The 26,633-nt window shown below is 47.7% G+C and overlaps 10 protein-coding genes; 2 read left to right on the forward strand and 8 right to left on the reverse strand.

Annotated features, from left to right (window-relative positions):
- Nucleotides 1-28: 28 nt before the first annotated feature.
- Nucleotides 29-1,025, reverse strand: GSBLH_T00000026001 (uncharacterized protein). XM_013038155.1 has 6 exons: nt 898-1,025; nt 797-863; nt 606-765; nt 531-570; nt 286-499; nt 29-255 (listed from the first exon to the last, which is right to left on the reverse strand). The coding sequence occupies exons 1-6, from the start codon at nt 1,008-1,010 to the stop codon at nt 94-96; spliced, it is 756 nt and encodes a 251-aa protein (XP_012893609.1). The 5' UTR covers nt 1,011-1,025; the 3' UTR covers nt 29-93.
- A 51-nt stretch (nt 1,026-1,076) lies between these two features.
- Nucleotides 1,077-3,198, reverse strand: GSBLH_T00006005001 (uncharacterized protein; the record flags this gene model as incomplete). Its single annotated transcript, XM_013038156.1, has 9 exons — nt 1,077-1,286; nt 1,316-1,529; nt 1,560-1,661; nt 1,726-2,132; nt 2,171-2,230; nt 2,263-2,390; nt 2,420-2,542; nt 2,593-3,131; nt 3,161-3,198. 9 exons carry the CDS (start codon nt 3,196-3,198, stop codon nt 1,077-1,079), a joined length of 1,821 nt encoding a protein of 606 aa, XP_012893610.1.
- Nucleotides 3,199-3,224: 26 nt separating this feature from the next.
- On the reverse strand, nt 3,225-4,046 carry GSBLH_T00006006001 (uncharacterized protein; the record flags this gene model as incomplete). The annotated part of the gene is made up of 4 exons (XM_013038157.1): nt 3,225-3,695; nt 3,727-3,783; nt 3,813-3,889; nt 3,920-4,046. The coding sequence occupies 4 exons, from the start codon at nt 4,044-4,046 to the stop codon at nt 3,225-3,227; spliced, it is 732 nt and encodes a 243-aa protein (XP_012893611.1).
- Nucleotides 4,047-4,372: 326 nt separating this feature from the next.
- Nucleotides 4,373-4,903, reverse strand: GSBLH_T00000027001 (uncharacterized protein; the record flags this gene model as incomplete). XM_013038158.1 has 1 exon in its annotated part: nt 4,373-4,903. One exon carries the CDS (start codon nt 4,901-4,903, stop codon nt 4,418-4,420), a length of 486 nt encoding a protein of 161 aa, XP_012893612.1. The 3' UTR covers nt 4,373-4,417.
- Nucleotides 4,904-9,003: 4,100 nt separating this feature from the next.
- GSBLH_T00000028001 (uncharacterized protein) lies at nt 9,004-12,050 on the reverse strand (the record flags this gene model as incomplete). XM_013038159.1 has 1 exon in its annotated part: nt 9,004-12,050. One exon carries the CDS (start codon nt 12,048-12,050, stop codon nt 9,309-9,311), a length of 2,742 nt encoding a protein of 913 aa, XP_012893613.1. The 3' UTR covers nt 9,004-9,308.
- Nucleotides 12,051-16,145: 4,095 nt separating this feature from the next.
- On the reverse strand, nt 16,146-17,004 carry GSBLH_T00000029001 (uncharacterized protein; the record flags this gene model as incomplete). The annotated part of the gene is made up of 2 exons (XM_013038160.1): nt 16,146-16,436; nt 16,468-17,004. 2 exons carry the CDS (start codon nt 17,002-17,004, stop codon nt 16,146-16,148), a joined length of 828 nt encoding a protein of 275 aa, XP_012893614.1.
- A 1,740-nt stretch (nt 17,005-18,744) lies between these two features.
- On the reverse strand, nt 18,745-19,975 carry GSBLH_T00000030001 (uncharacterized protein; the record flags this gene model as incomplete). XM_013038161.1 has 1 exon in its annotated part: nt 18,745-19,975. The coding sequence occupies one exon, from the start codon at nt 19,973-19,975 to the stop codon at nt 19,766-19,768; it is 210 nt and encodes a 69-aa protein (XP_012893615.1). The 3' UTR covers nt 18,745-19,765.
- Nucleotides 19,976-21,691: 1,716 nt separating this feature from the next.
- Nucleotides 21,692-22,158, forward strand: GSBLH_T00000031001 (uncharacterized protein; the record flags this gene model as incomplete). Its single annotated transcript, XM_013038162.1, has 2 exons — nt 21,692-21,965; nt 21,995-22,158. 2 exons carry the CDS (start codon nt 21,692-21,694, stop codon nt 22,156-22,158), a joined length of 438 nt encoding a protein of 145 aa, XP_012893616.1.
- Nucleotides 22,159-22,288: 130 nt separating this feature from the next.
- Nucleotides 22,289-23,125, forward strand: GSBLH_T00006007001 (uncharacterized protein; the record flags this gene model as incomplete). Its single annotated transcript, XM_013038163.1, has 1 exon — nt 22,289-23,125. The coding sequence occupies one exon, from the start codon at nt 22,289-22,291 to the stop codon at nt 23,123-23,125; it is 837 nt and encodes a 278-aa protein (XP_012893617.1).
- Nucleotides 23,126-25,955: 2,830 nt separating this feature from the next.
- On the reverse strand, nt 25,956-26,609 carry GSBLH_T00006936001 (uncharacterized protein; the record flags this gene model as incomplete). Its single annotated transcript, XM_013038164.1, has 3 exons — nt 25,956-26,268; nt 26,299-26,416; nt 26,447-26,609. 3 exons carry the CDS (start codon nt 26,607-26,609, stop codon nt 25,956-25,958), a joined length of 594 nt encoding a protein of 197 aa, XP_012893618.1.
- Nucleotides 26,610-26,633: the final 24 nt, after the last annotated feature.

The raw sequence follows: 26,633 nt of genomic DNA on the forward strand, positions 1-26,633 counted from the left end.
ATCAAACAAACAAACAAACAAACAAACAAGCATTAGGACTAAGCAGCAATCGAACACACATGCCAACCCCAGCACGCCTTGGCTCTCACTCTCTTATCGCTCCTCCTTCCCCTCCTTCACTGCCTTCTTCGGAGGAAACATCAACTGGCACGAATTGGCCACCAGCTTGCTCAGAACCAAAATCGCGGCCAACGCCAGAACCACCAGGATTACCACCGCGTAGATGCAGCCCGAAGACACCTGGTTGAGCAGGGTCTATCAATCCAGATTTTATTCTTCACCTACCACACAGCCCTGGAGAAGATGAAGAATGCACACGACAATCGCGGTAGGCCAGTACTTCGATGAATACGCTCGCAGAGTGAGGTACGTCCACAGAACATGCAGTGGCATCACGCACAAACTCTCAATCGCTATCACTACATACAAGGACATGCAGTTGCATTGGGGCATATAGTAGTCTGCTGCATATCCAGCAGACGTGAGAGGAACCAGCGCACTAATGAATAGCACCCAACTGTAAATCGTACATGCTGAACACGGTGAGCAGTCCAGTGCCCATACCGGCGCCTACAAAGATAACCATCAACCATAGCTAAACCTACAGACAGAGAGCTTGAAAAGCTCCGTAGGAGCTGTAATGGAGAGAGGAATATCCACTTCGTTCAACTTTTTGCATGAAAAATTCATAAACTTATAGACAAACGGGCGCAACAGCTCAAAAAAAAGTATCGACAGAACCATGGAAACCGGAAGTGGAGGAGTCTACGAGTGGGACTGAAATCTTGCGTGTTACACTCCAAATATTCCATATTGAGAATATTGCCCCGCTTAACACAAATGATAACATACTCCACAGGAATCTAAATCATCACTCACGGAATCACCGAGCCATACCCGAACAGACTGACTACCAAAAGATAGGGTCGTCTGGACACCGTGGTCACGTAAAAGATGGATGAAGGCCCAAAGGCTATCAGTAGCGATCCTACTAACAAAGGAAGACCCATCGGCAAGAATAAAACACTCAACGAAAAAAAGTGAGCGATCCTTTCATTCAACAAACACTGTTGCAACTATTCAAAACACAGATATTTCCTGCGGATCCGAAAAGCCATCGCCTTCGACCCCGATCCACTCAGCAGAATGCACAGATTGTACGCCGCAGCCTTTTCAGGAGAATACATCTGCCAAACTCTTTTCAATGACCCCGGAATCGGTCCAGCTTCCTCTGACTCCCTCAGCACCGCCCAGTAATACATAGCAGCGATATGGAACAGCCCCATCTATCTAACACTCCCCATCAGCTCCTCACCTGATGAAACGCCCGTCCCAGATTAAACAACACTTCCATTCGATACAACTCTTTCGGCAAGGTTATGGACCGCGTGTAGAAGTCCTGAGGCTCGTCGGGACTCTGCGGATATTGCGAAACGCTCTTCACACCGAGCGATTCGATTTGTTTTTGTCGATTTTTCGCATAATTCTGCAGCTCTGTAAAGGCTCGAAGAAGCGTTTCGCGCTTCTCACTGTGTGTCAAAGAGAGAGCTCAAACAAACAAGTTCGATCGATTATTGCTGTGCGTCAGCTCCGAGGCGCCAACGCTCAGCAGAAGCAGCGGATCCTCCAGCAGCACGCTTTCCAGCGACTCGAAAAACGGTCTGCACGACGTCGGATTGCGGTACAGCGCGATCTGCCCCAGCAAAATCTGCGAGTACACGCTACTTCACACCTCTCTTCCATCCCAACTTCTGCGTCGATTGCCGCTGCAGCTGCTTAAACAGGTTCGTCGAAAACGAGTAGTTTACCCGCGGGAGAAGCAGCGAAACCACCGACGTCACGTACGAAATCGACAGCTCGCACACCACGAACTCGAACCCGGGAGTTACACTGATGCGCTGACCCACCGACGTTTCGCGGATATCCTTGTCATTCGGCGGCGGAGGCGAACTCAGCAACGAATCCATCGGTCTTTCCGATTTCCCGCGGCAAACCAAGAATTGGAGTTTCTGGTCGGTGGAGGCGGCGGTTACCACGATTCCACGAAGCGCATCGGCGGCAATCCGCGGATCCTGCGAAGAAACCGTCATGCAGAGGAGCAAAAGCGTGTTTTGGAACGCTGGCGTGGCGAACTACAAAAAACTCGTGCGCCAATCAAAACGCGGAAAACCGTGCGGATCACATTGAGATAGGCAGCCGCATAGTGAAGCCCCTGCAGCAAACAGTGCGCCTACAGCTCACGAAAAAGCCGCGGGGATGTACGCGCGTGCAGTTCCACACCAAGAAAAACAGCATGATTTGTCCGAGAACCGCGGGGATATCGAGCACGGCAGCGAGTTCGACGATTTCCTGCGCGGGCTGAATGGAATCGTAGTACTGCGCAGGAACCTCTAAATGGAGAAACGTGGAAACGTCGAACCGATCATGCACATGGTGCGGAGAAGCGGATCGACGACGCGCACGATTTCACGGGCCGCGTTGATCGGGTTTGGATCCACGTCGATGGCGGGGACTTGGTGGAGCGAATCGAGAAGAATCGCGGCTAACGCGCGCGACTCGGTTCGATTCCCGCTCTGTTTGGTCTTTCCCTACGCTCGAGGTTTCTCGGTTTCCCCACAAAATGGCGCGTTTTCGTGATGTACTTGTTCGTGACCTCCACGGAACGCAGCAATTCTCCCTTCTCGTCGTACAGCTGCGACAGCGCCAGCGCCAATTCCTGCCGCTTCTCGCTGGACCCTTCCGGGAGAAACTCCAGCGCCTTCGTGAGATATTCGATGCATCGGTCGGAGTCGTTGCGCGCCTGGCTGTAGCGATAGGCCAGCTCGAACGTCGCGGCGTCCGAATTCGATGGAAGCGTGAGCAGCAGATCCGACAACACCGCGCCCTGCTCGATTAAATGGCAGTCGATCAGCGCCGAAGCCAGCGTGAACGCGGCACTGGCGACTTCCTCGCTGAAGTTCTCCGCGATCTGGAGAGAGTCGATGATTTCCAACGCGTCGTCCGTGCGGCCGGTGTACAGCAAACTCACAGAGTAAATCACGGCCATCTCCAAAGGCAGCGAGATCGAGCAGATCGAGTTCACTTGGTCGATGAGGCGGATCGCCTTCGAATATTCCTTTTTGTCCACAAATCTAGATTCGATGGACCCTTATTCCGCTACAATTGGGACAGGACTGCGAAGGAGTGCAGGAGGGGCATGAGCGGCGTTGCTGCGTCGTTTTGGTTCAGCATTTCCAGACCCGAGTAGCGTTCGTATCGATTTTCTGCTCGTCATTTGGAATTCCAAAAATCGGACTTAATTCTTGAATCATCGCCGAATAGTTCTCTTCGAAAAACGCTAATAGCTCGGGCTGTCGATGATTTGCAGTGCACAGCGTGTACAATTGGCTGATGTAATGGTCCAAATCGTGCGTTAAGCGGCAGAACGAAAGCAAATCGGAGGTCGCTCGATTCTGCTGGTTCTCTTCCATATAGAGCTGGTATCGCTTCTCGTAGTAAATTGGGTTCGATGGATCCAAGTGAATGATCCGAGACAAACAGTAGATTTGACGTTTGTGAAGATTGAGCTTGACGCTCATTTCGTACACCACCTCCCATTTTGCTGGATCCTTTTTCACAATTTCAGCTTCGATAAAGTAACAGTCACACGCTTTCGTGATATTCTGCTCTGCTTCGTAAATCAGCCCAAGAACATTCTATTCGTAAACTATCTGTCAAATAGTTTACATAGATATCAGGATACTCCGGAACATTCTTAGTCACCTCGCTCAACAAGAGTTTTGCCTATATTCTAATAAAATCCGAATTAGCACTTTATCATAGTCCAAATTAATATAGCAGCGCATTGCTTCATCATATATTCGCTGAACTTGATCAGGGAGCTTGGATACTACTAATCAACACATTAATATTGGTAGACCTCGTGGTTTTGTAGTGCTTCTTTTCTTCCTCCCCTTTCTTCGTGTCTTGATGAAGGTATCCATAGAAGGGCCGAAAAGAGAGGTGTCATTCGAATTATCTTGCTCCTTTTCATTCGCCTCCTCCATGATATCATTGATCTACACTCAGGAACTCCACTGCAGTAAAACCGGCATAAAATCATCTTGCGTTGATTCTGAATCGGTGTCCATGCTTCTGAGTAAGTATCTTCCAAAGTTTGAAGAATGCCAATTCAAAAAGTGTTTTGCAATGTTTTTCCTTGTGAATTTAATAGAATTATTATAAAAAAAAAGAATGCTGATACATGTTGAAAAGTGCTGATACTCCTATTGCTGGCTAATGAACCAAGAGGGTACTCAATTTGTTTAGCTGTAGTTTTTTCAGAAAATGAAAGCATTTCTCCTCGCTCTCCACTGTCTTGAACAAACAAATCTCAAGCTATCAGCAACTAAGCCAGGCGAAATCCGGCAAAAACAGCTTACTTAAGCTGGCCATAGACCTCTCCGTTCATTTTCTTATACTTGGGCTTAAAGACCTTCACCTTCTTCTGTCTCTCAGGGACCACAAGCTTCTTGCTGAGATCCTTCAGTCGGCTTCGCGCCGCCTCTTCCTCCCAGTCATTATCGACATCGCTCACATCCACCTCCGCTTCTTCCGGCTTGTCCACATGCATCGCAGACAGCTTCTCGTCCACATGGTCGAACATGTGGCGCTGGCTCATGTCATCTTCGGACATCATGCCGAAGCCCTGCGAAGACAGGTAGTTACGATGCTTTCGGTTCAGCATACGACGCTCAATGGGAGCCTCGAACTCCACATTGTCGTCCTCATCTTCAGAACCTTCAGAAAGCACTTCAGCAGGACGAGAAGTCTTATGATGCTTCTTCTTCTTCTTGGGAATCTCGCCTCGCTCAATGCAGAGACGATCTTCTTCGTCCAAATCGAACAAACTAATCAAGTTCATGTAGGGAATGCCATCGACGAAGAGATCTGGAAATTACACCTCAAAAATAAAAATTACCATAGATATAATCTCCGTTTTCCTTGACAAAACTGATTTCCATCAAATAGTTATCCACGGTAAAAGACGTTGAGAACGATGTCTTCAACAACTACCAATCAGTCAAAAATATAACACGTACACCTCTAGACTCGTGGATTACGACCTCATTCACACGAATTAAACGCTTTCCAGAAACGGTAGAATGCTTCAAAACGACCTCTACCTTCTTCATATTAATAATGAAACCCCATTTAATCATGCGCTTCGATGTGGGAACCAACTTGCCAATATTTCTTCCCATCACCTCACTATTTGTGAATGATACCAACTACCCTCACGTTCGGAATAAGCCATGCAATTGAACCATTCTTTTCGACTAAACAAAATAATGAAAACATAGGAAAATCAACGCATCTAACTGTTTAGTTATTCATGATTATTAATGTTCCAGTAATTTCAAACAACAAAAAGTTGTTTTTCCGGCATTCTTCCATTCTTGTACATCGATAGAGAATGCACTGATGTACTTTCTCTGTCTATACAATACATAATTGCTTATTAAAGAATCTAGCTATTTTACCTCGTTCATTGCTGGATAAGTCTATGTTGGCTGTTAGCTATCCTTTTCTATAAAATTACTGTGTTTTGTATGGTAAATTCGTACTTTTTGTCTTTTTGATTTTGCTTCGTTTCGGGATGAATACTTTGAAATATATATATTTGCTATAGCTTGTTGAAAAACGAAAATGCTGTGTTATAGGATTGACTGAACAGGCAGAAAAGGTGAGGAGAAGTGAAGTGAAGAGACCTAAAATGATTAAAGTTTGATAGAGTGACTGTGATAAGAAAAAGCATAGAGCCATGAATGATTACAATTTCTCTGTTTGAGTGTGTTTGATCGTATCGATTCACTCGGATGCTTTGGCGGATATCACCAACCAATTCACGAGGCTGCTGGTAGATGCCAATATGTCTATTTGTTTCGAAGATATGACCTGAGGTAATATAAATACTCTTTCTGAAGGGCATATTCGACTCATTTTTTATTGGTGTTATCCAAATGGATCAATCCAATATCATTCCTCTATCAACCTTCCAAAAACATGAACATGTTGAAAAGAATGAATTCATGGTGAGAAGAGGAGGGTTTGTTTATAGAGGTTCATTCAATAGTTGATCTCGTTTAAAATAGTTGTTGTCTTCGTTCAAATCACCTTTCATAGAATAATGAGAAAACAATGAATGATCGTAAGCTTCTACTACCTTGTAATTAATTAGTCAAACAAATTGAATAAAAATTGTTATGATGGCATCCATAGGTGTCGAAATACCCAAACAAAAAAAATGACCACTATTTCAAATAATAGACATAAGAATAACCATGTTTCACATCACACACACACCATATACGTCCAAATTATGATAATTCTGTCACAAAAATAACGATACAAAAGTAGAACCAGAAAAAGGAATACCCTTGATTTTTGGCATGAAAGGATTCATGCCAGAATCATTCGTTAAATCAAACCATACTTATCTGGTATCATAAAATACGTTTTTCCATAACATCGTTACACACTGATTGACAACTGACAATGATTGTTTTCAGTCGAAACACACAAAACCCATATCTACACACTTCGTTCTTATAATACCTAGCATTGAAGTACCTTATAGGATAGCCACAATTATTTTGTTTCAAACTAGAAATTAGGCGGGTTGTGCATCTATTAATCTGAAAGGATCACTGGTGCACTGATTTGAGATGAATGAGTAGGGTAGCGAAGTTGTGGCTCATATTGTAGTACTGTATTATCTGTACATAGAATCGATAAAGCTCCTATGTACAATGATGAAATTGCCAATAAATCCGCCATATCGCGTTGTAAGTGATTATTGGGTTTTTCGATTTCTCACTTTGTGTAGCTCCAAGAAATAGAGTAATTGTTCAAAGAATGATAAACGAAAATACTAATAATACACAGAATAACAGTTATGTTCACAAGAATGATTTTTCTTCAAATTATACTCGAATGTATGGCAATCATTTGGAATATGAATATCTAGTCATCAGGGAAGGCAGCTAAACAATTTAATGGTGAATGGAACGAATTCCTCTTTTCTTCGTGCAAATGAACTGAATCCTGGAAATTTTGTTGAAAGTGATTTTGATGTGAATTTTTAATTGTATAGAGCGTGCTAGAATCAATCGACCAAATAGGGATCGAGATCGAATGTACGACAGGATTGATTTTCTCCCTATTCAGCCCAAACCAAAGCCTTTGGATTCGAACTCATTTCCTGAACCAGTTGTTCATAAAGAACCGATTGTTGTGAAGTTCGAGAGCATCAAATCAAGAGACAAAGTGGATCATTGGCAATACAAAGTTCATATTGAACGGAAATATATTGACTTTCCTTTTCGAGCGGATTCGATGGAACCTCTTCCCATCTATTATTATAACCCTAAAACGTATCCTAGTTTGGTTGGGAAGAAAGAATCCTCCTTGAAAAACGATCGAAAATCGACTTTAGACTCATCCGAAATGAATGAACATGCGTTGAAATTGGCTGAAAAGTATCAGACTCTCGAATCGAGAGTGTTTGATTATTTTGGTTATGAGGATTTGATTCCGACGTGCGGGTTTTCTCTGCACAGAGATTTGGCTGCCTGTACGAAAGTGGTGAAGGAAGAACGAATCATCTACAAATTTGTTGATGTGGTGGGCGAAGTGTATGATGGAAAAGAATCCGAAAGTGTGCGAAATGGCGAATCATTGGAGAACAAAACAAAGGAAAAGTCGATGAATGAGGAGCATTCGAAGGGAGGCGAAAGTCGAAATTCCATCGACAGGACGAGAGCGAAAGCGTCTGAAAAGCCCATAGCCATCAACCAGAAGGAAAAGAAGGAAATCATTGTCAAAAAGGAGGCGATGGACATCAAAAAGAATCGAGTCGTCGGAGAGAACGAATCCTCCTCCTCAACCAATCCTCTCTCTTCGACAGAGGATCGAAATCCTCACGAATTTGGTGAATCTTCCTCTTTCAAATCTCCTCACTCGGAGCCAGAATCGCTCCAGCCGCTTCCCTCGGCAGAATCTGGTTCGGGTCCGGGATCCAATCCTCATTCATCGCTCCCTCATTCAACGGCGTCGCCTTCGACGCCTCCTTCGACGCCTCCGCAGCTTCCAGCGGAGCCAACGCTTCCGAAATCGCCTACCATGAAGCCTGCTTACAATTACTTTCTGTGTCCTCCTTTTCCATTGTTGTCAATGCCTCCCACGTCTTGTTTCCCACCCTTTTCGATGCTCGGTGTGAACGATTCGAATATGTATAACATGCCTCCCTCATTGATGCCTTCTTCCTGCTTCCAATTCCTGTCCGTCCCGCCTTCTGCTTCGATGCAGGGGCAGATGCAGGGGCAGATGCAGGGGCAGATGCAGGGATCGATGCGTCCGTTTCTCGCTTCCTCGCCTGCTTCTTCTATGCAGTCCCCCGCAATGATGCCCTCCGTCCCGCCGATGGCGGCGAACGGACAACCGATGGGAGAAAAGAGGAAACTGGGCGAAATGAAGCGGGGCGGAAGTGAGTCAATGAATCTTCCGAACCCTCCGAATTCTCCGAACTCATTGAACAACTCATCAATCCCGCCAAAGGCGTTGAAAGCGTCTCCATCGAACCCTTCCCAGTATGGATCTGCGTCAAGGGATGCGGTGGGCTGTCCCGAGAGGAAGAAGGGGCAGTTTTTTCTCTACTTCCCCTCGCGACCATCCAATCGAGACAGCATTCAGTGTCTGCAGACGCATCTCGGGGTGGGCAGTTTTCGGCGAAGAGACTTGCCGCCAGTCTTCGCGCCGCCTCCTATTGAGCCGGTGCAGTCCGCTGTCGCGACGCAGCGCGAAGCGAACGTGGACTCGCTGTACTCCACGCTGGTGTCGCGCTACGAGTCGATGGCGTCGATGGCGTCGATCATCAACATTCCTCCCATATATCGTAACTTTACCAAGAGACCCTTGCCAAAGATTAAGTAATCCTCCCTTCTTTGTTCCATCAAACACTCGCAACACATCAACACAGCGACTCTTTACTTTCGGATCGGGCTTCGCGTCCACTCCTCCTCGTCATCGTCCACATGGCGGCCCATCTGCGGTCGAATCGGCGACTTCGATCGCGAGAAGCCTCCTCGGTTGGCTCCGAATCTCGCCTGTCCGAACATCGGTGGATTGTTGTCATCGTCCGAATCCACCATGGCGGCATTTCGACTCTTGTTTGCAGCTCCATAGCGCGAGAACGGCGTGCTGCGGTCGGCTCCGAAAGGCTTCACGAAGGTTCGTGTCCTACCCCTCACTCCTTTCCCTTATATTTCCTACGGCGTCGTCGATCGAATCGCTGCCGTTCCAGCCGACGGTCCCGCGCCTGCTCCCATTCCCGCGCGCGTCGTGCCAGCGAAGGACCGCATGCCCAGCTTCGACAGCGTGCCCGTGATCTCCAGGTCGTCGTCCTCGTCGATCTGCTGCACCTTCTGCGACGACGGCACGAACCGGCGATTCGGCGCCGTGACCGTCGCTCGGCGGACCGGTGTCGGCGAGCGCGAAATCCGGGAGATGGGCGCGCCGAAAGTGTAGGTAGGCACGTCGTCCTCCGAGGAAGAACTCGCGATCGCCTCCTTCTCCTCCTTCTTGTCCAGGCCAAAGTTTCCGAGCATCGCTTCCTCGTCCTCGGGCGACTCCACGGGACGCTCGCTGCGACGGTCGCGGTGTTTGTGATGGCCGTGGTGCTCGCGGTGCTCGTGATGTTTGCGGTGGCTGCGACCCTCCGGACTCTTGTGGTGGTGCTTCTTTGGCTCCTCGCTCGGCGTCGCGCGCGGACGATTGCTGCGGTTGCGCACCACGGGGCGCTCGGCGGGCAGTTCCTCTTCCTCCTCCTCCTCTTCGGGGACTTTGACGGTGCGCTTGGGCGCTTCCTCCTTCGCGCGAGGCTTCGGCTGCGGCTCCTCCTCGGAGATCTCCGGGGACTCGGTCGGCATCACCGAGCGCACGGGGGCCTTGCCACGCGACTTCTTCGGCTCCTCCTCCTCCTCGAAGTCCTCGCTTTCGGCTTCCTTCGGCTCGGGCTCTTCCTTCTTTGCGGCAGGCTTCTTCTTGGGCTTTTCCTCCTCCTCTTCCTCGAAGTCCTCGCTGACCGCTTCCTTGGGCTCCTCCTTCTTTGGAGCAGGCTTCTTCTTCTCCTCTTCCTCCTCCTCGAAGTCTTCGCTTTCAGGCTCCTCCTTCTTGGGCTCAGGCTCTTCCTTCTTAGGCTCAGGCTCTTCGCTTTCAACTTCTTTAGGCTCCTCCTTCTTGGGCTTAGGCTCTTCTTCCTCATCGAAGTCAAAGTCTTCCTCTTCAACTTCTTTAGGCTCGGGCTTCTTCTCCTCCTCCTCCTTCTTGGGTTCTTCCTTCTTGGGCTCTTCTTCATCGAAGTCAAAGTCTTCCTCCTCGGGTTCTTTAGGCTCGGGCTTCTTCTCCTCCTCTTCCTTCTTGGGCTCAGGCTCTTCCTTCTTGGGCTTAGGCTCTTCTTCCTCATCGAAGTCAAAGTCTTCCTCGGCAATAGCCTCCTTCTTGGGCTCCTCCTTTTCCTTCTTACCGGCCTTCTTACCCTTCTTTCCAGCCTTCTCCTTCTTTCCGGCCTTCTTCTTGCCTTCCTTCTCAGCAGGCTTCTCCTCCTCCTCCTTCTTGGGCTCTTCTTCCTTGCCCTTACGACCACGACGACCACGGCGACCTCCAGCCTTCTCGGGCTTCTCCTCCTCTTTAGCAGGTTTCTTCTCCTCTTCGACAGGCACAGGCTCCTCAGCGAGCTTAGCCTCCTCGACAGGTTCAGGGACAGGCTCAGGCTTCTCCTCTTCGACAGGCTTCTTCTCTTCGATAGGTTCAGGTTCAGGCTCAGGTTCAGGCTCAGGCTTCTCCTCTTCGACAGGCTTGACTTCCTCAACAGGTTCAGGCTCAGGTTCAGGCTTGGCCTCCTCAACGGGCTTGGCCTCCTCAACGGGCTTAACCTCCTCTTCGGCAGGTTTGACCTCTTCAACAGGCTCAGGCTCAGGCTTCTCCTCTTCAGCAGGCTTAGCCTCCTCGACAGGCACCGGGCTCTCAGAAACCTCCATAGGCGTCTTCTCCTCCTCATCGAAGTCGAAGTCCTCTTCCTCCACAGGCTTCTTCTCCTCCGCCTTCTTCGGAGCAGGCTTCGGCGCTGGCTCCTCCTCGTCAAAGTCAAAGTCTTCGTCGCCAATCGCCTCCTTGGGCGTCTCCTCCTTCTTCACAGGCACAGGCGCCGGGACATCGTCGAAGTCACCGAAGTCATCATCTGCAACATCGGCCTTCGCCTTCTCCTCCTTCTCCTTCTTTCCAGCCTTCTTACCCTTCTTGCCCTTCTTCTTGCCTTCTTCACCCGCCTCCTTCTTCGCCTTCTTTCCGGCCTTCTCCTTCTTCTTACCCTCCTCTTTGCCTTCTCCTTCCTCTTTCTTCTCCTCCTCCTTCTTGGGCTCTTCTTCCTTGCCCTTACGACCGCGACGACCACGGCCTCGCTTCTTTCCTTCCGCCTTGGCTCCTTCCTCCTCTTCCTCTTCCTCTTCCTCTTCCTTGGGAGTTTCCTCGGCCTTCTTCTCCTCCACAGACACAGGAACAATTTCAGGCTCAGGCTCAGGCTTGACCTCTTCCACAGGCACGGGGCTTTGGACGACCTCCACAGGCACAGGCTTCTCTTCCTCCACAGGCACAGGCACAGGCACAGGCTCAGGCTCCTCTTCCTCCACAGGCGCAGGCACGGGGCTTTCAGCGACCTCCACAGGCGCAGGCTTCTCTTCCTCCGCAACCACCGCGACAGCGGCAGCAGTAGCAGCAATCTCTTCATCCACATTCAGCGGCTTTTCAATCTTCACCACTTCGGCCGGCTTCTCTTCCACGACTTCTGCCGGAGCTTCTGCAGCCGGCTTCTCTTCCACTACCGACACATCCACCATGATCGGCTTGCTGGCTTCCTCCTTGGCAGCCGCGAGCGCCTCCTCCGCAGCTCGCTTCTCCATCTCGGCTCTCTTCTGTTCCTCCGCGATTCTCTTCTTTTCTTGCAGACGAGCCATGCGCTCCGCTTCCTTCGCAGCACGCTCCTTTCTTCTCGCCTCCTGACGCTCCAGACGCGCCTTGCGGGCCTCTGGATCCTCCTCCTTGTTCGAACGACGACGAATCGGAATGCGAATCACAGGCTTCAGCTCCTTCTTCACTTCTTCCTCTTCGCCTTCAGCGTCCTCGAACTGATCGCCCACTTCCACTTCGATCTTCATCGCCTCCTCTTCCTCGGCCTTCTTCGCCTCCTCTTCAGCCTTCTTCGCCTCCTCCTCGGCCTTCTTCTTCGCTTCCTCCTCTTCCTTTCGCTTCTCCTCCTCTTCCTTCGCCTTGCGGCCACGACGTCGTGCAAATCCTTCTCCAGTACCCGCGTCACGAATCACCATGCCCTTCATCTTGCCCTTCGTCTCAGCCAAGTCCAGATAGTTCTTGTAGAAGTCGCGGATCTCATCCTCCGATCGTGCCGAGGCCCAATAACGGACTTCCGTGATGCGCGCGAAGGTTCCCGGACCTCCGATCACGATCTGATCGTTTTCTTCGAGAGGCTCGCGCTCAGGACTCGCGATCTTGCTCTCTTTCACCTTCACTCCGTCCACGAACAGAGTCACCTTCGTCTCCTTCTTGTTCACGCAGTCAATCGTGGCTGCGATGTGCTTCCACGTTTCTCCAGGCACCACTACGTCTCATCCCTCGCATCCTCCACTCACACGACTGGTCCGTGAACATCTTTCCGGTGGTCGTCTGGAACACCACGTATCCGTTCTCCAAACCGAACGACCACATGCGGTCCTGCGGAGGTCCTCGCGAAATCAGAGGCTATGCATTACTTTCCACGCACAGACTCCAACCATGTATCCATTGCGAGGATCGCGCTTCACCCACATTTCCAGCGTGAAGAAACGACGCTGCGTATCGGGGTGGAAGTAACCCACACGCAGCGTGTTGCGCTCCATGGTAATCGGCGTGCTCAGCGTGCCCGGGTCTTCCTTTCCGTCCTTGTTCCAGCCCAGCACCAGCTGCTGCAGCGTTCTCACCTTGTCGCCGTCTCCCTTGTCCATCGGCGCATCGCAGGGCTCAATGTGCGCGGAACCGTTGATCGTCATGTTGTTCGCCTGGTTACTGTTATCGTACACCACCGTGGGGTTCGGGTCGTCACGATTCTCCATTCGCAAGTACAACACCACCGAATCTTCGCCTTCGTTGCCCACCATCAGAGCGGCGCCTCCGAAGCGAGGATCGTCCTCTACGTCTCATTTCCTTCTCTCGCGCATACCGGCCTCGCCCTCTTCCTCTTGGATCTCCACGATCTGACGCGCTCCCACCCAGGCAGCGATGTTGCTCATCTCCAGCAGCGGATAGACGGACGGCAACGGCTCCGGCTTGGGGATCTCAGGCACCTACGCATCACCCACCGGCCTCCGAATCTACCTTGGGAATTCGCTTCTGCTTCCAGACGGGCAGCTGCGCCTCGTTTCCGCCCACCAGCAGCGTGGGGATTCGCTGCGGCAGACTCAGCGCGACGATGCTGTCATTGCCTCGCTTCTTGCTCTTCTGCAGCTTTCCAGAGAGAATCTCCGCGGCCTCCTTGATATCCGGTCGCAGACCATCGGCTCGCGAAGCCTGCTGCTGCAGCAGGGCGGAGGTTTGCTCGCCTCCGATGTTCAGCAGCTGCATCAGCGACCAGTCATCTCCGCACAGATCCATACACTTGCGAGCCGTGTTGAAGTCTCCGCAGATGGCGGCCAGCGACGCCAGCGACCGCAGACGCTCGGCCAGCGTGGATCGCGGATGAGGCAGCAGCGCCGTGAAGGGCTTTCCATCCTCCGCGGATCGGAGATACTCCTACAGAAATCAGCACACACGCCGTCCATCGCGCCTACCATCAGCTGGGGAGAGTTCTGAAGCAGCTCCTGCAGGGCGTCGTCCAAGCGGTGCAGCGAGATCGCAAGATCGGACTTGATCTCGGGGGCGATTTGCGGGTGATCGGGGAACTCCTTGTTGCCTCCACTTCGCACAATGGCGTAAGCCACGCCCAAATAGCCCTTCTTTCGAAGCTCTCGGATCAGCTCGCCCGTCACTCCAGCGTTGTAACCGGGACCCACAGGCTTGGGACCCGTCGGATCCTCCTCCGCGGGTTTGTACGCGTACTGCTTGATGATCCTCATCATCAGCTCCTCGCGGTTCTCCACGTAGCCCTCGGGGGCCTTCAGCAGTCCCATCACCAGCGGCTCCAGCGGCACCAGAGCGCGCGACAGCAGCTGCGTGAGACGGTGGTCTCGGTGCTTGCAAGCGTAGAGCACTCGATCGGGCAGCACGGACATCAGCATGGGCTCGGTAGCGTAGATATCCAGCGAGCCAATCGGTCGCTCCTTGCCGTCGGCCATCATGTAGTAGAGACGGTTGTCCGAGCACGTGTACATGATCGTGTAGCCCAGCCACTGCATGGAGGTCGTCATACGCGCCGTTCCTCCAATCAGCACGATGGAAGGACGGCTCGCAATGATGTTGTAGTCCATATCCACCATCAGCACTCTCTGCCCCTCACAACCCGTCCTTCGTTCCTACCTGGTTCGTTCGAATCGCCAGCAGGGGACACTCGTCCTTCTCGATCTGCTGCCAGGCCGTCTCGCACACCACTTCGCCCGCGTGGAAGTGCAGACCCTTCGATTTCTGCATCGGCACGTAGGAAGTGTTGCCCTCCTCCTTGTTCTTCGAATACACGAGCCACTGCGTGCCGTCGGTGTCTTCCAGCACGTACTGCACCACAGCCGAGCCGTCCTTCTTCTTCAGAGGCGTGTACATGATCTTGCGAACCACCGAGGTCAACTTCCACATGCGCATCGTCTGCGAGACCAGCTCGTACGCGTTGTCTTCCTTGTCCTTCCGACTCGTGGGCGTCTTCAGATTGGACAGCTGGCAAGTACGATACTCCAGCTGGTTTCCTTCCTGGTTCACCATCAGATAGCTATATTTCTCACCCTCTCCACTCACTCCTACCAGCTGTTGTTCAGAGGCAGCACATCCTGGCAAGGCTCTTCCTTGGGCATCTCGCTGTACATCACGCTGCCGTAGAAGTGGCTGAGCTCCTCGTCCGTGGGCTCTTCCTCCGTATCGCGCTCCTCCCACTCCTTGATCATCTTGTACGCCTTCTGCGCAGGCAGGAAGATGAAGAATCGACGCTTGTCGTCCTGGGTGTCCGGCACGTACATGTAGTTATTATCGTTGTTCGGATCGAAATCAGGAGCGTTCGTATCCACCATCGGATTCAGCTGCTTCACACGCGCTACATCTCACACAGCCTCGTCAGTACACTACGCTTCTCGGAAGCCTCGGGACGCATGAACAGCACCACATCCATTCCATCCTCGCTCACACGCAGTCCATCCGATCGCACGACGATGGCTTCCTTCTCCGCGCCTCGCACCACCGTAGGCAGCTCGACCAGATAGTGCGAGAAGTGCTCACGCATGCCTCGATAGTTCACCACGAAGCTGGGACAGGGCTTGTGGTCCTTCAGCTCCAGCTCGTAGTTCGTGAAGAAGTGGATCAAGGGCATCGTCAGCGGTGCGAGCGTTTCCTCTGTCGTTCCCTCGTAGAACGCGCGGAACGGGACCTGGCGAGGCGAGGCGGAGGTCATTCCTCGGCCCAGATGCGTGTACTTATCCCAGAGAGACAGACCCACGACGTGGCCGTTGGGGAAAGAAAGCATGATCAAGTTCTCTCGAGGGTGGCAAGACAGAGACGGAACGACGTACGCCGGTTGGTCGTCCATCAGCTCGTTGATGCGGTACAGCTCGCACAGTCGCATGGCCTTTCGCGGAGCATATCTAGCGCTCATTCCCCGGCCGCGGTCCTACGTCCAGATGGTCAGATACGTGCCTTGGTCGCCAGTGACAATCGCAAACAGCAGCGGCTCGGTGGGGTGGAAGCACAGCGAGACGATGTTGTCTCCGTAAGGACAGGCGTTCAGACGGCAGCACCACGCACCCAGAGGGCACGAGTACACGACGATGCTGCTGTCGTTGCAGCCCACGGCGAAGATCTTCATCTGGGGATGCCAGCAAATGCAATTGATGTTGTACACCTCGCCCTCCACGCTGTGCAGACGATCTTCACGCGCCTCCAATCCACGACGCATATCCAAAACCTTCTCCAGCGTCACTTCGGCTATGCATTACGATCCGGACCCGATCACTACGGTAGTCCTCTTCCTCCTGTTCATCTTCCGGAACATCGCCGAATCCGCGCTTACCGATCTGGTACAGCAGAACCAGACTGTCGCTCGTTCCCACGGCTAGCGTGCAGCCACGATAGGAGCAAGCGGCAGCAGTAACGTAAATATCGTATTTAATTTTGGATTGAGAGAGGTCGTACTCGGACATCATACCAGTCAGGCAGTAACCCTAGCGGTGAGCCGCAGAAACTGCCTCCTACTCCCATTTCTTGAGCGTTGTATCCACAAGCAAAACCAGATGGGTTGATTCCTCCGTGAGTAGCAGCAAACACTCCGGAGAAAGACTCTTCCACTCCGTCAGTAGTAGCCACATAGTGGTGGCGAGTCATATCGTAAATAGTGAGAGCAATGTTATCTTGGCAAGCGACAACGTATTCCTGTCCCTTTTTCGAGAAGGACGAAAGCAGCTGCACTACACTTCGATTCGAAGGTACTCCAGAAGGAATGGTCGAAATCAGGCCTCCAGTGAATAAATCGTACTCCTGGATGCACTGCTTTGTGTGTACGTAATATGATGGCTTACGACTATTGAAACAGACTGGGATAGGAATATCTCCAGTGTAATCAAATTGTCGTTCAAAACGCTTCTGCAAGAACATTCCTAGACGATTAGCATACACAAAAATCAAGCCCAACTGCGCTAAGACGCTTTGAATAATAAGATATGAGAAACAACAATCATGGAACTCATGAACCGCAATACATATGTGTTTTCCATGGGACGACATGCAATACATGATTTGCTTTCGATTCAATTATCAAATATAGAGTGAATATCAACAAAGAAAACGCATAGAGAAAAGTGGAAAAGGAAATCAAAAATTGGATTCCTGCTCAAAAGACTTGGCGCGAGGCAAATCGAGAATAGAACACATTGCGTGCACTCTCTATCGAGGAACCATTCGAGCGATTGCGTACTTTGGGTCTAGGAGGAGTTTGCAGGGCAATTTCCAAGGAACGAGCACGCTTCTTCGATTCTTCTACTGCATTATTTAGCTTTTGGTAAATCGAATCGATCTAGCCAAAAAAACACGAACAAAAATTATGTACAATAGACTCCATAGAAGGGAGGGATGACTTTTTCGAAGCACTGGATCGCAGTGATGCACTGGAAACATAGGACGAGGTATCGATTTCAAAATCAATCGATGGTTGGCGTAATTGAGTCATCGATCCTTCTTGAAACTACATAGAACAACGATGTGCTGACTCACGATGCGTGGAATGTCGTCCATGGAGTAGTCTATGGATTGTTGAGAAGGTTGAAACAAGTGTAAATCGGATAAGTGAATTGTCTCAGCTTCAGAAAGAGTCGAACCTCCTGTCTATTCCGAATCAAAAGAGAGAATGAGAATTCACCTTCGAGAGAATGCTTTCCTTCAAAACACTATTGCAATCGATGATTTCTGTATCATTGGACTATACGTGGATAGCTATACAAATTAGGCTACTTTGACAGAGAATGAATCCTCTTGCTTATCTTCAGTAATGTCAGAGAGTTGCGAAATATCCCCAGACAAAGGATCTCCATTGCACTCCGACATCCCTACATATACTCAAAACAAATAAGAAATGAGAGACACGAAGATTGTCAACAAACAGCACACTATATACAGAACTATATATTACAAACGTTTAAGGCATCGCATCTCTTAGCATCTTCATAATAGAAGTGATCTCTCCCCGAATCAGAACTTTTTCCGCAGTACTTAAACTCTCCTAATCCTTACAAAAATAGTTTAAAAAATCACGGTTTTCGACTTTGTTAAATCATATGAATTGCTGTTCTTTGTCAGACGAACAAAGGTATCCACACTCCCTTGGTTGCGCAAAATCTGTATTCTACAAGTTACACTACCACTATTGCTGAAAACTTACTGAGATAAACATTCTGGAGCAGACACCTATACATCAACTGCAAACCAAACAATTACAGGCTTCACCTCGGGAGGATGGTCCATCACATGCCTTCTCTGTACCGTTTTAAAAACATGCGTATACTGACCTTGTTCCGGACTAAAGTGAATCGCCAATCCCGTGAGTACATGGAGTCATCATCAACGAGAGCTAAATTTCCATCGATTAGCTCAAATCCGAATTCTTTGCAAAAGTCAGAAACCTAGATTGCAAATCTCACAAAACCACACTTTCATCTTTTGTACACGAGAAGATAGTTGAGATATAAGGATAATAAGGTTGTCTCGAATAATTTTCGCTTCCTTCATAGCGTTATCCTGTAGCTCTGCGCAATTCAGTTGCACTACACGGATCACTCTATCCCACAAATCGGTTGCTTACATTTTATCTTTAGTTGGTCAAAAAATTCCTTCTTCTTTATATACTCAGGATCGGAGCAAATATCAATATCTTTTATCGCATTTCTTGTCTCAGCCATGCTCGGTAATTCCGGATTGGTACGAAGTGATTCCATACAACAGGAATCAATCTAATTTTGGATTTTCGAACAAACAATTCATCCCCACTCGACGGGCGGTGCACTTTCAAAAACACTTGAGTGGACAGGCAGAAGGGAAGGTGGCAAATCCACGCGCAAGGGTAAAAATCGTTCGCGGAATGTTTGGGGGGCTGATTCTTGATTTCCTTCCTCCGCATTGTTTGTCTCTCGTGCATCTGCTGCAGCCAGCGTGCAGTCTGGATTGGCTTCAACAGGAACCCAGGGCGTATCCTCGATTGGGCGCACGGTGGTCTCCAGCATTCCATCTACGATGGCACACTCTGCAAAAGAATACCTGGAATTACGCTAAAACCATCTCGAATATCGTCCGTGATCCCGACGTGGCGATAAGGACATTTGTTTCCTAGTCGGCAAAACCCACTCTTTTTAAAAGTCATGCAGACTTGCTGAGTCTTGGAACGCTGAACAGCAGCTGCCGTTTCTATTCAAAATAGCAAAGAATCAAGCCTTACCTCGCTTCGATTCGTACCACATGCGCACATTGTTTTGATGAAGCTGAGATTGAAAATGCGCGTCTCTTTTCTCCTTAGAATCAATAAATGACCGTCCACAATAGTCGCAGTAATACCTTCGCTGAGGCATCTTCAAATTAGGTTGTTATGACGTAGGAATGAACAGAGCTTCTCGATTCCAATAGTTTCCAGAGAAGATGGATAAAATACACTGAACCTCAAAAAAAGAATGCCCTATCTACCATTTGCACTTTATCTCTTCTATTCTATTTGTAACTCTTTCAGTATCTATCAAACTCTCTGTTTTCGTTCCTTTGTGAATCCACCATTGTATATGGTTCCCTGCATCTTATTGTAGTTGCAACAGTGGTTAATCATTTCGGATAGTTGAATGGAACTGTGTAACCCTGATGAGATCGATTATTGTTCGTTCTGTCTGAATTGAGCTTGAATAGTTTTGTTGCTGCTAATTTGTGATCGTTTCTCCAAAAGAAATTCAAAGAATCGGAGAGGCGGAGTTTGTTAAATAGAATCAGGATTTCGATGGTACTACCTTGTTTCCACTAATCATCATGTGTATAAAGAATACGCTCGGTTTTCTCGTGTTCTAGTTTCGATTCCTGTTTTTCCCAATTTCCAAGCGTAGTAACGAATTTTTATTGAATTGTTGCTTACTATTTTGTGCATTTCTCGTGTTGCGCCAAGTGCGAGCAATGTGAGTGTGGAATGAGTAATATATTCCACATAAGGATCATATTCCCAATCCAATAGGAGTATCATCTCTTTGACAAATGGGACTGAATGACATGAAGTGGATTTTTGTCATAGATATAAATATCTCTATTTAAATAATTGCCGTTTTGTAAGGAACTCTACCTTTTATTGAAGTTTTGTTTGTTCACATAAACAACATAGCGGAGAGGTAGAGAAATTGTTCCACTATCAATATTCAGTGAAGAAGAAACTGGCCAGACAGAACAACCGTGAAGGTTACAAAGTCTCGAGAAGAGGATAAAATAATATACATTATGAATAAATATCTCATCGTATTGACAGATCCTGCTATTTGCACAATACTTTGTTTTGAGAGTTAATGTGAGTTGTGCCTATTTACAATATTCCTAATACTATGTATTTTGCATCATGTTAACATTTCAATTTAGTTTGAATAACAGTTGTTGGATTTGAGCAACAATATATTACTTTAAAAATAGGTAAATGTGTTATCCACATGTACAGTGATTAAATTATCTTTGATTATCAAGTCAACAAAAACATATCCTTGTGATGTCCAGTAAACTTGTTCTTCGTTTTATTATCTACAGAAACTTTACGAATAGTTGATTACCTAGGGTTCAATATCGAGCGTGAGAGTCGAAGAGATTCCATAATATTTTTATAATATTGATAGTGTCCGTTGAAAGATAGTCTGTAACACCGCCTATCATTGCCTCTATTGTTTACTAATTGAGCTACTATAACAAAATGAATTCTACCTCAGATTCCTTTTCTGTAGGTAGAGAAGGCTTCCAGTCTTCTTCTCGACGTCCTGTTAAGTTACATGTTAGCGGTCTACCGATGTCTTTGCATGAGGAGGATATTATTAAAATGTTATCTACATATTGCCCAATTGAAAAGGTTTGTATTATTCAAGACGGACAGGTTGTACAGCATAAGCGTATTTTTATTTTTTTGTATTGGTTCATTGGTTAGATAGCGCGTTTGTTTTTGTTCCTTCTCATGAAGATGCGAGCAAACTTATTCGCGAATTGGGCGGAAATATCACCTATCAAAATGTGAGGCGCTGTTTTTTTGGCGATATGGAGTGTAGATGACGATTCCTGTTCAAATCACAATTGCTAAGAAACAGTATGGAAAACGCCGTCGAAAAGGAGTAGCGGAGCGTGCCAGCGAGTATCAAAGCGCTTTGGAAGCAAAATCTGTATTCTCAAGCAATAACCCTGATTCACATCAAATTTCAACTCGTACGTCCTATTCTGTGTCAATTCCTATTAGACTCATTATCTAATCGCTCTTCAAACAAAGACATTCATGAAGATGATTTCCCTTCGTCAAGTCAGCAACTCTCCAAACCGAAAGAAGCCAAGTCCTCGGGAATTCAACTCTGTTCTCCCCAATCCTCATCCTCTTCCTCATCTTCTACCACTGCTGTTGTATCAAACCCTTTTGTAGGTTCCATGTCCTTCACGCCTTCTCTGTTTTTTTTTCGCTTTGCTTTTTTATTCGTATAGATCCTCTGTACTCCCTCCTTATTCCGCCTCTGCTTCCTCGGACTCTATGCCGACTCCATCCTATTGCTACAGCCCTTACTCTATTTCATCATCTCCTTTTGTCACGTTTTTTTCCTACCCCTTTGTTCCTTATCCCATACAAAACTCTATGCAGCCCTCTATGCAGCCCTCTATGCAGCCCTCTATGCAGCCCTCTATGCAGCCCTCTTTACAGCCTTCTTTACAGCCCTCTTTACAACCCTCTATGCAGCCCTCTTTACAACCCTCTTTACAGCCCTCTCTCTCGACCTCCATTCCAAACTCAATCCAGCCGTCTCTTCCCATTGTTCCCAACTCGCCTGACTGCCATTTTGTCTCCGATGTCTTCGGCTGTCACGTGGAAGGCACCCTTCTCTCTCCTCGGTTGAGTCGTAGGACCCCCAGGAGCGAATCTCTTCGTGTATCATCTCCCAATGTCCATGACCGAAGAAGGCCTTTACGCTCTCTTTTGCAAGTACGGCGTTGTGCTCAGCACCAAGGTAGGCGTGCAGGAGAGGATTGAAATAAGGTGTATCGCGATCGACAAACCAATCAGAGTCGAGGATTCGGCTTTGTGAGCTTTGCGACTGTGGAGGCTTCCGAGCTGGCCATCAGCTGCTTGAACGGGTTTCATATCGACGGGAAAATGCTGAAGGTGCAGAAGAAAAAAGAAAAAATCGTATGAGATTTTGATAGGAACTGTTTGTTTATACTTTGACGATGCAGTTGGATTCCATCTAGAGGCTTGCAGGTACTTAGTACACACAATACTCATATTCCTACGCAAATATCAAAATTTGATATACACTGACAAGTTCAAAAAATGAGCGACTTAGAGAAAAATCAAGAGACTCCTATTAAGAAGAACGACATACCGTGCCCTTTTTGGCTAGAGACGATTCCGGTTGTCATTCTCACCATTGCAGACATTTTGGTTTGCAAGTACTGGATCGATGACCCAAACACGCAGTGGAAGTACCCAACGATTAGCTATTGCTATGCCGCTTTGTGCTTTGGATGGTGGTTAATGCTCACTCTCTACAGGTCCATATGCTTTGGAATCGGAGGGTACTATGATCTCTACTGGTTCTGCAATATTGCTCTTGTGCTAACAACGGTGGGTGTGTTGTGGAGAGTTCCTTCCCTTATTGGACAGTCAATGTGCCTTCTTTTTGTTCCTCATGCTGCCTTCTGGATAGACTTCCTGACATATCCGTGTTTTAAGCGACCTGCCCTCAATGCCTATCCTTTCATGTTCGATAATACGACAACTCCTTTTGAAAAGGTTACATCGTATCATCATTTCTGGTTCTTTCCTGGACTAATCGTTGTACTCTGGAAACAACCTCTTCTGTCTATTTGGAGCTATGTGCTTTCTGTCCTCTTATTTGTTATCCTGAATATTGTGAGCCATTACATGACGCCTGTAACGTGGTATTATCCGGATGGCTCAGAGCGGTATCTTAATGTGTGCATGTCTCACGATAACCCTGGGTTTGCAGACTCGATACCCCCGTTTTGTTGGACAGTTGGAAAACCATTTTTCTATCATTGCTTTACTCTAACTATGGCATACGTTGTTCCTGTTAACCTTATTTCGTATTTTATTATCATTGGGTTCCAAAAACTTGTGTTGGTGGTATTTTCCTATGTTTGTTGAACTCAAGTTGAGGGGGTTCTTTCGACCCCTTACCTTACTATTCCCGAACAATAGTGTGTGTGTGTGTATTCACCCAATGGTCTTAAGCAATCATTGCAATAACAAAACTAACGAAAACGTTCATTTACAACAAACAACAATACACCCTAGAAAATGTTAGTATATCTGAGAGCTAACCGATTCAACTCCCACAAAACAAAGAGATGAGTATAATACTCTCACTTCTTTTGCATTTCATCAGTATCTACAAGTCTAACAATAATACTTGCAGATTAGTTTAAATGCATACTCCAGAAATCACTCCGTACCTTACCTGCGCAACTACGTTTACTTAATCCGAAAAAAACTATGGGAATGGTGAGAAAGGCAAAAGGGGAAACGGGGAAATGAATGATTCTTCTTCAATGTATAAAAAAGCCATTAATCGCACGTAATCACATTTGGAATAGAACGCACACGCGAATATACTAATAGAAATCCAAAAAATGCGTAGAGTAAGAAGGAATTAAGCTTAAAAAAACCGTTATCTCACATTTTGCTGGGAATCGTGGAAAACATACAAAAATGAAAAAAGTCACAGCAGAGCTTGTCAATCCCTCCATCCTGTGTTTCCACAGTTACCACATATTTTAGAGTTTGCTACTGAGAAATTGTTTTCGACCAATGGATAAACTAGAGCCGAATATTTTGCAAAATATTGCGAAATTTTTAAGTCTACGTAATTGAAAAGAGGAGTTATGAATGCTTAGGCGATTTGTTTGCTTCATTTGAACCCGTTAGTCGAACAACAAAGGAAGTGGTAAATGAAGTAAATATTGTATCTGTTTCAAATTATGATAAGCTGTGCCGTCAAATGAAAACTCTCTATTTAGTTGAGTTTAATACTATGTCAGATGCCGAGTTTATCTCTCTCATCAGGTTGTGCATTTCGTTTTCTTGGGATCTAGACGATGTTGTGAAGTAACCTTTTTATCGATTGACTACTCTAAAAACATGGTAGCATGTAACCAGGAGTTTGTTCTACCCTTTTTCTTAATCGATAGTTTATGGGAAGTCAACATTTATTGTCCCAAACTCCAGATAGTGGTGATCCACGGAAGGTTTGTCTTTTCCTACTCTCCAGTGAGTCACTAGTCCGATATACGCCACGGAGTTTGGAGTCGAGATCGTCGCTCGTCTTGCCGGGTTCGATGGTTCAATTCCAATGCTGTTCGAAGACAAGCCTATCGGTAGAGTTGGTCGTTCCCTTTTCATGTAGTCAATGCTTATCATATTTTCTGCTCTGCTCGAATTGTTTATCTTTTAAAAATGTTCAATATGCGCGACTCCGCAATCACCAAATACATCTGGTCTCTCCTTCGCTACACATTAAGTAATTCATCGACTCATTTCTCTCTATCTCTCTCTAGGTTTAGAAGCCATTCAAGCCGTTCTACCGCACATTAGTCTCGATCAACTTGTTGTCTGCGCTTTCTTCGCTATTTGCAGAATTTTCTGCATCAACATTTCGTTCCATAACCTTCTCGACGTATATCTCGAGTACCTCACGCCATTCCAATCCATCAGCAATCTCTTCCATTGGGGCGACGTCAACCGGCTCTGGCTCGCTGTGGACCTTTCCTTTGTGTCAGAGGAGTACGCCGGAGAGGGGAAAACGATGGTGGATTTATATAACATATTTTTTGTACCGATCGTATTAGAGGCGATAAAGCGTTTTCAAGCAATGATACACACGGAGGAGAGACCCATGGAGAAGAGAGGAGCGAAGTGATTTTACCTTGCTGGCTCAGTTTTTGAAGTCGTTGTACGATTGTTAATGCTTTGTTGATTATGGACTTTTCTGTTTCTTTTAGCAAAGTGAAGTATGACCCGTCGGAATATATTACTAATTCGAAAATCAAAATTCATAAAGAAGCGAAATTGGTGAATTTGCAGAACATTCGATCGGGTGGTCTCGTAGGATTGAACTGTTCGATTGATAATAATCCAGAATGTAATCGAGAAGGAAGTCTGCATCCACGGCGATATCGGCATAGTCTCCATCGAGAGAAATACAACCATTAGAAATAACACAGACATCAGTCCCTCTACACAAGAAATCGACGAAACCGGAAGTCGAAAATCGTTTTCGTTCATTGACTTGTCAAATCTAGACGAGAGTTAGCTCGCATATCTATAGGTAAAAATACAATCATTGGGTCGCATTGTGCGATAAAAGCATTCTGGATTGGTGATTGCGTTTGGATAGGCGATGGCTGCACGATTGTTATTATTATTTGCTCGTTTCAGCGAGTAGGGAGAAGGATGCGTCATAAAGGATAATTGCTTCATTGGTCCAGGCACTGTTCTTCCTCCCTTTTCTCAAATCTCTCCCTTTTCGCATGTTTCCGGTAATCCAGGTATGGAAACGTGAAGGAAATGGAGCGTAGGAAAGGTTATCGGGGAACTGCCTCCTTCGTTTTTCTATCTCATGAAGGAATACGCTGCTCAGATCTTTGATCAATACAAAAGTCAATGAATTGTTTGTTGAATACAAAAGGATGAAAGAGTGCAATGGACTTGGTGATATGAATGCTATAAATAAAACAATTGTTGTTGATTCGTTGAGGATAGACAGGTTTGTTTTTCAGAATGGTGAGGATCCTGTTACTGGAGTGTTATTCTTCAAAATCGAAAGAAAAGAAAAAAACGAAAGAAGTCTCCATTCCTCAATCACTATTCGTCCACTCTCCACTTCCCTTTGTGAACAAACACCCCAATGATAAAAATGATTAAAACGGTATAAAAAGACCTTCCCCTGCTTGTTCCCGATCGCCAAATACTCTACTCCTCACTCCTCTTCCCCGTTTCCACGATTGTCTCCGCTCATCGCCACCGTCGTCACGCCTCCCAAGTTTTCCCGCTTCGTTGGCCAGTTCGTGAACACGCTCCGCGTCCCCAGATGCACCGCGCGGATCTGCGTCTGCTTCTCTCGGCTCGCGTACACCAGCAGCGAGTTGTCGTTGTTGATCGCCACGCTCGAAACCGCGGTTACCAAATTCTTCACTGCCTTCAACGCCACGATTTCCCGCGAATTCTCCGCTCCCGCCTTCGTCGTCCGCTCCGTGGGCGTTTCATACACGCTCAGCACGCCCGTAGCGTCCCTAGAAATCACCCAATTCCCGCGGAACCACCCGATCGCCATGAAATTTCCGTTCACGCACAGCACAATCCCGCCAAACAAGTCCTTATCGCGGTACACGTGCCGCACCGTGCATGTCGTCACGTCGAATTCGAAGATCATACTGTCCTCTACGCCTCATCCCCGCGGTTCTCTCGCACTTGTTAAGATATAACAGGTTTCTCGATCGTAGAAACTGGCGTCGCACACCGGCGAAGCCAATTGGCGCACCGTTTCGCAGCGGCGACTCCGCAGATCCACGCGGAACAAAGATCCCTCGTTGCCGATCAGAAGCACGTGCACGCCGTCCGGCGAAACGCACATTTTCCCGTGCTTCAGCTCCTGGTA

This window comes from Blastocystis hominis (assembly GCF_000151665.1).
Source record: "Blastocystis hominis, Singapore isolate B (sub-type 7) whole genome shotgun sequence assembly, scaffold_0".
NCBI classification, from domain to species: Eukaryota; class Bigyra; order Opalinata; family Blastocystidae; genus Blastocystis; species Blastocystis hominis.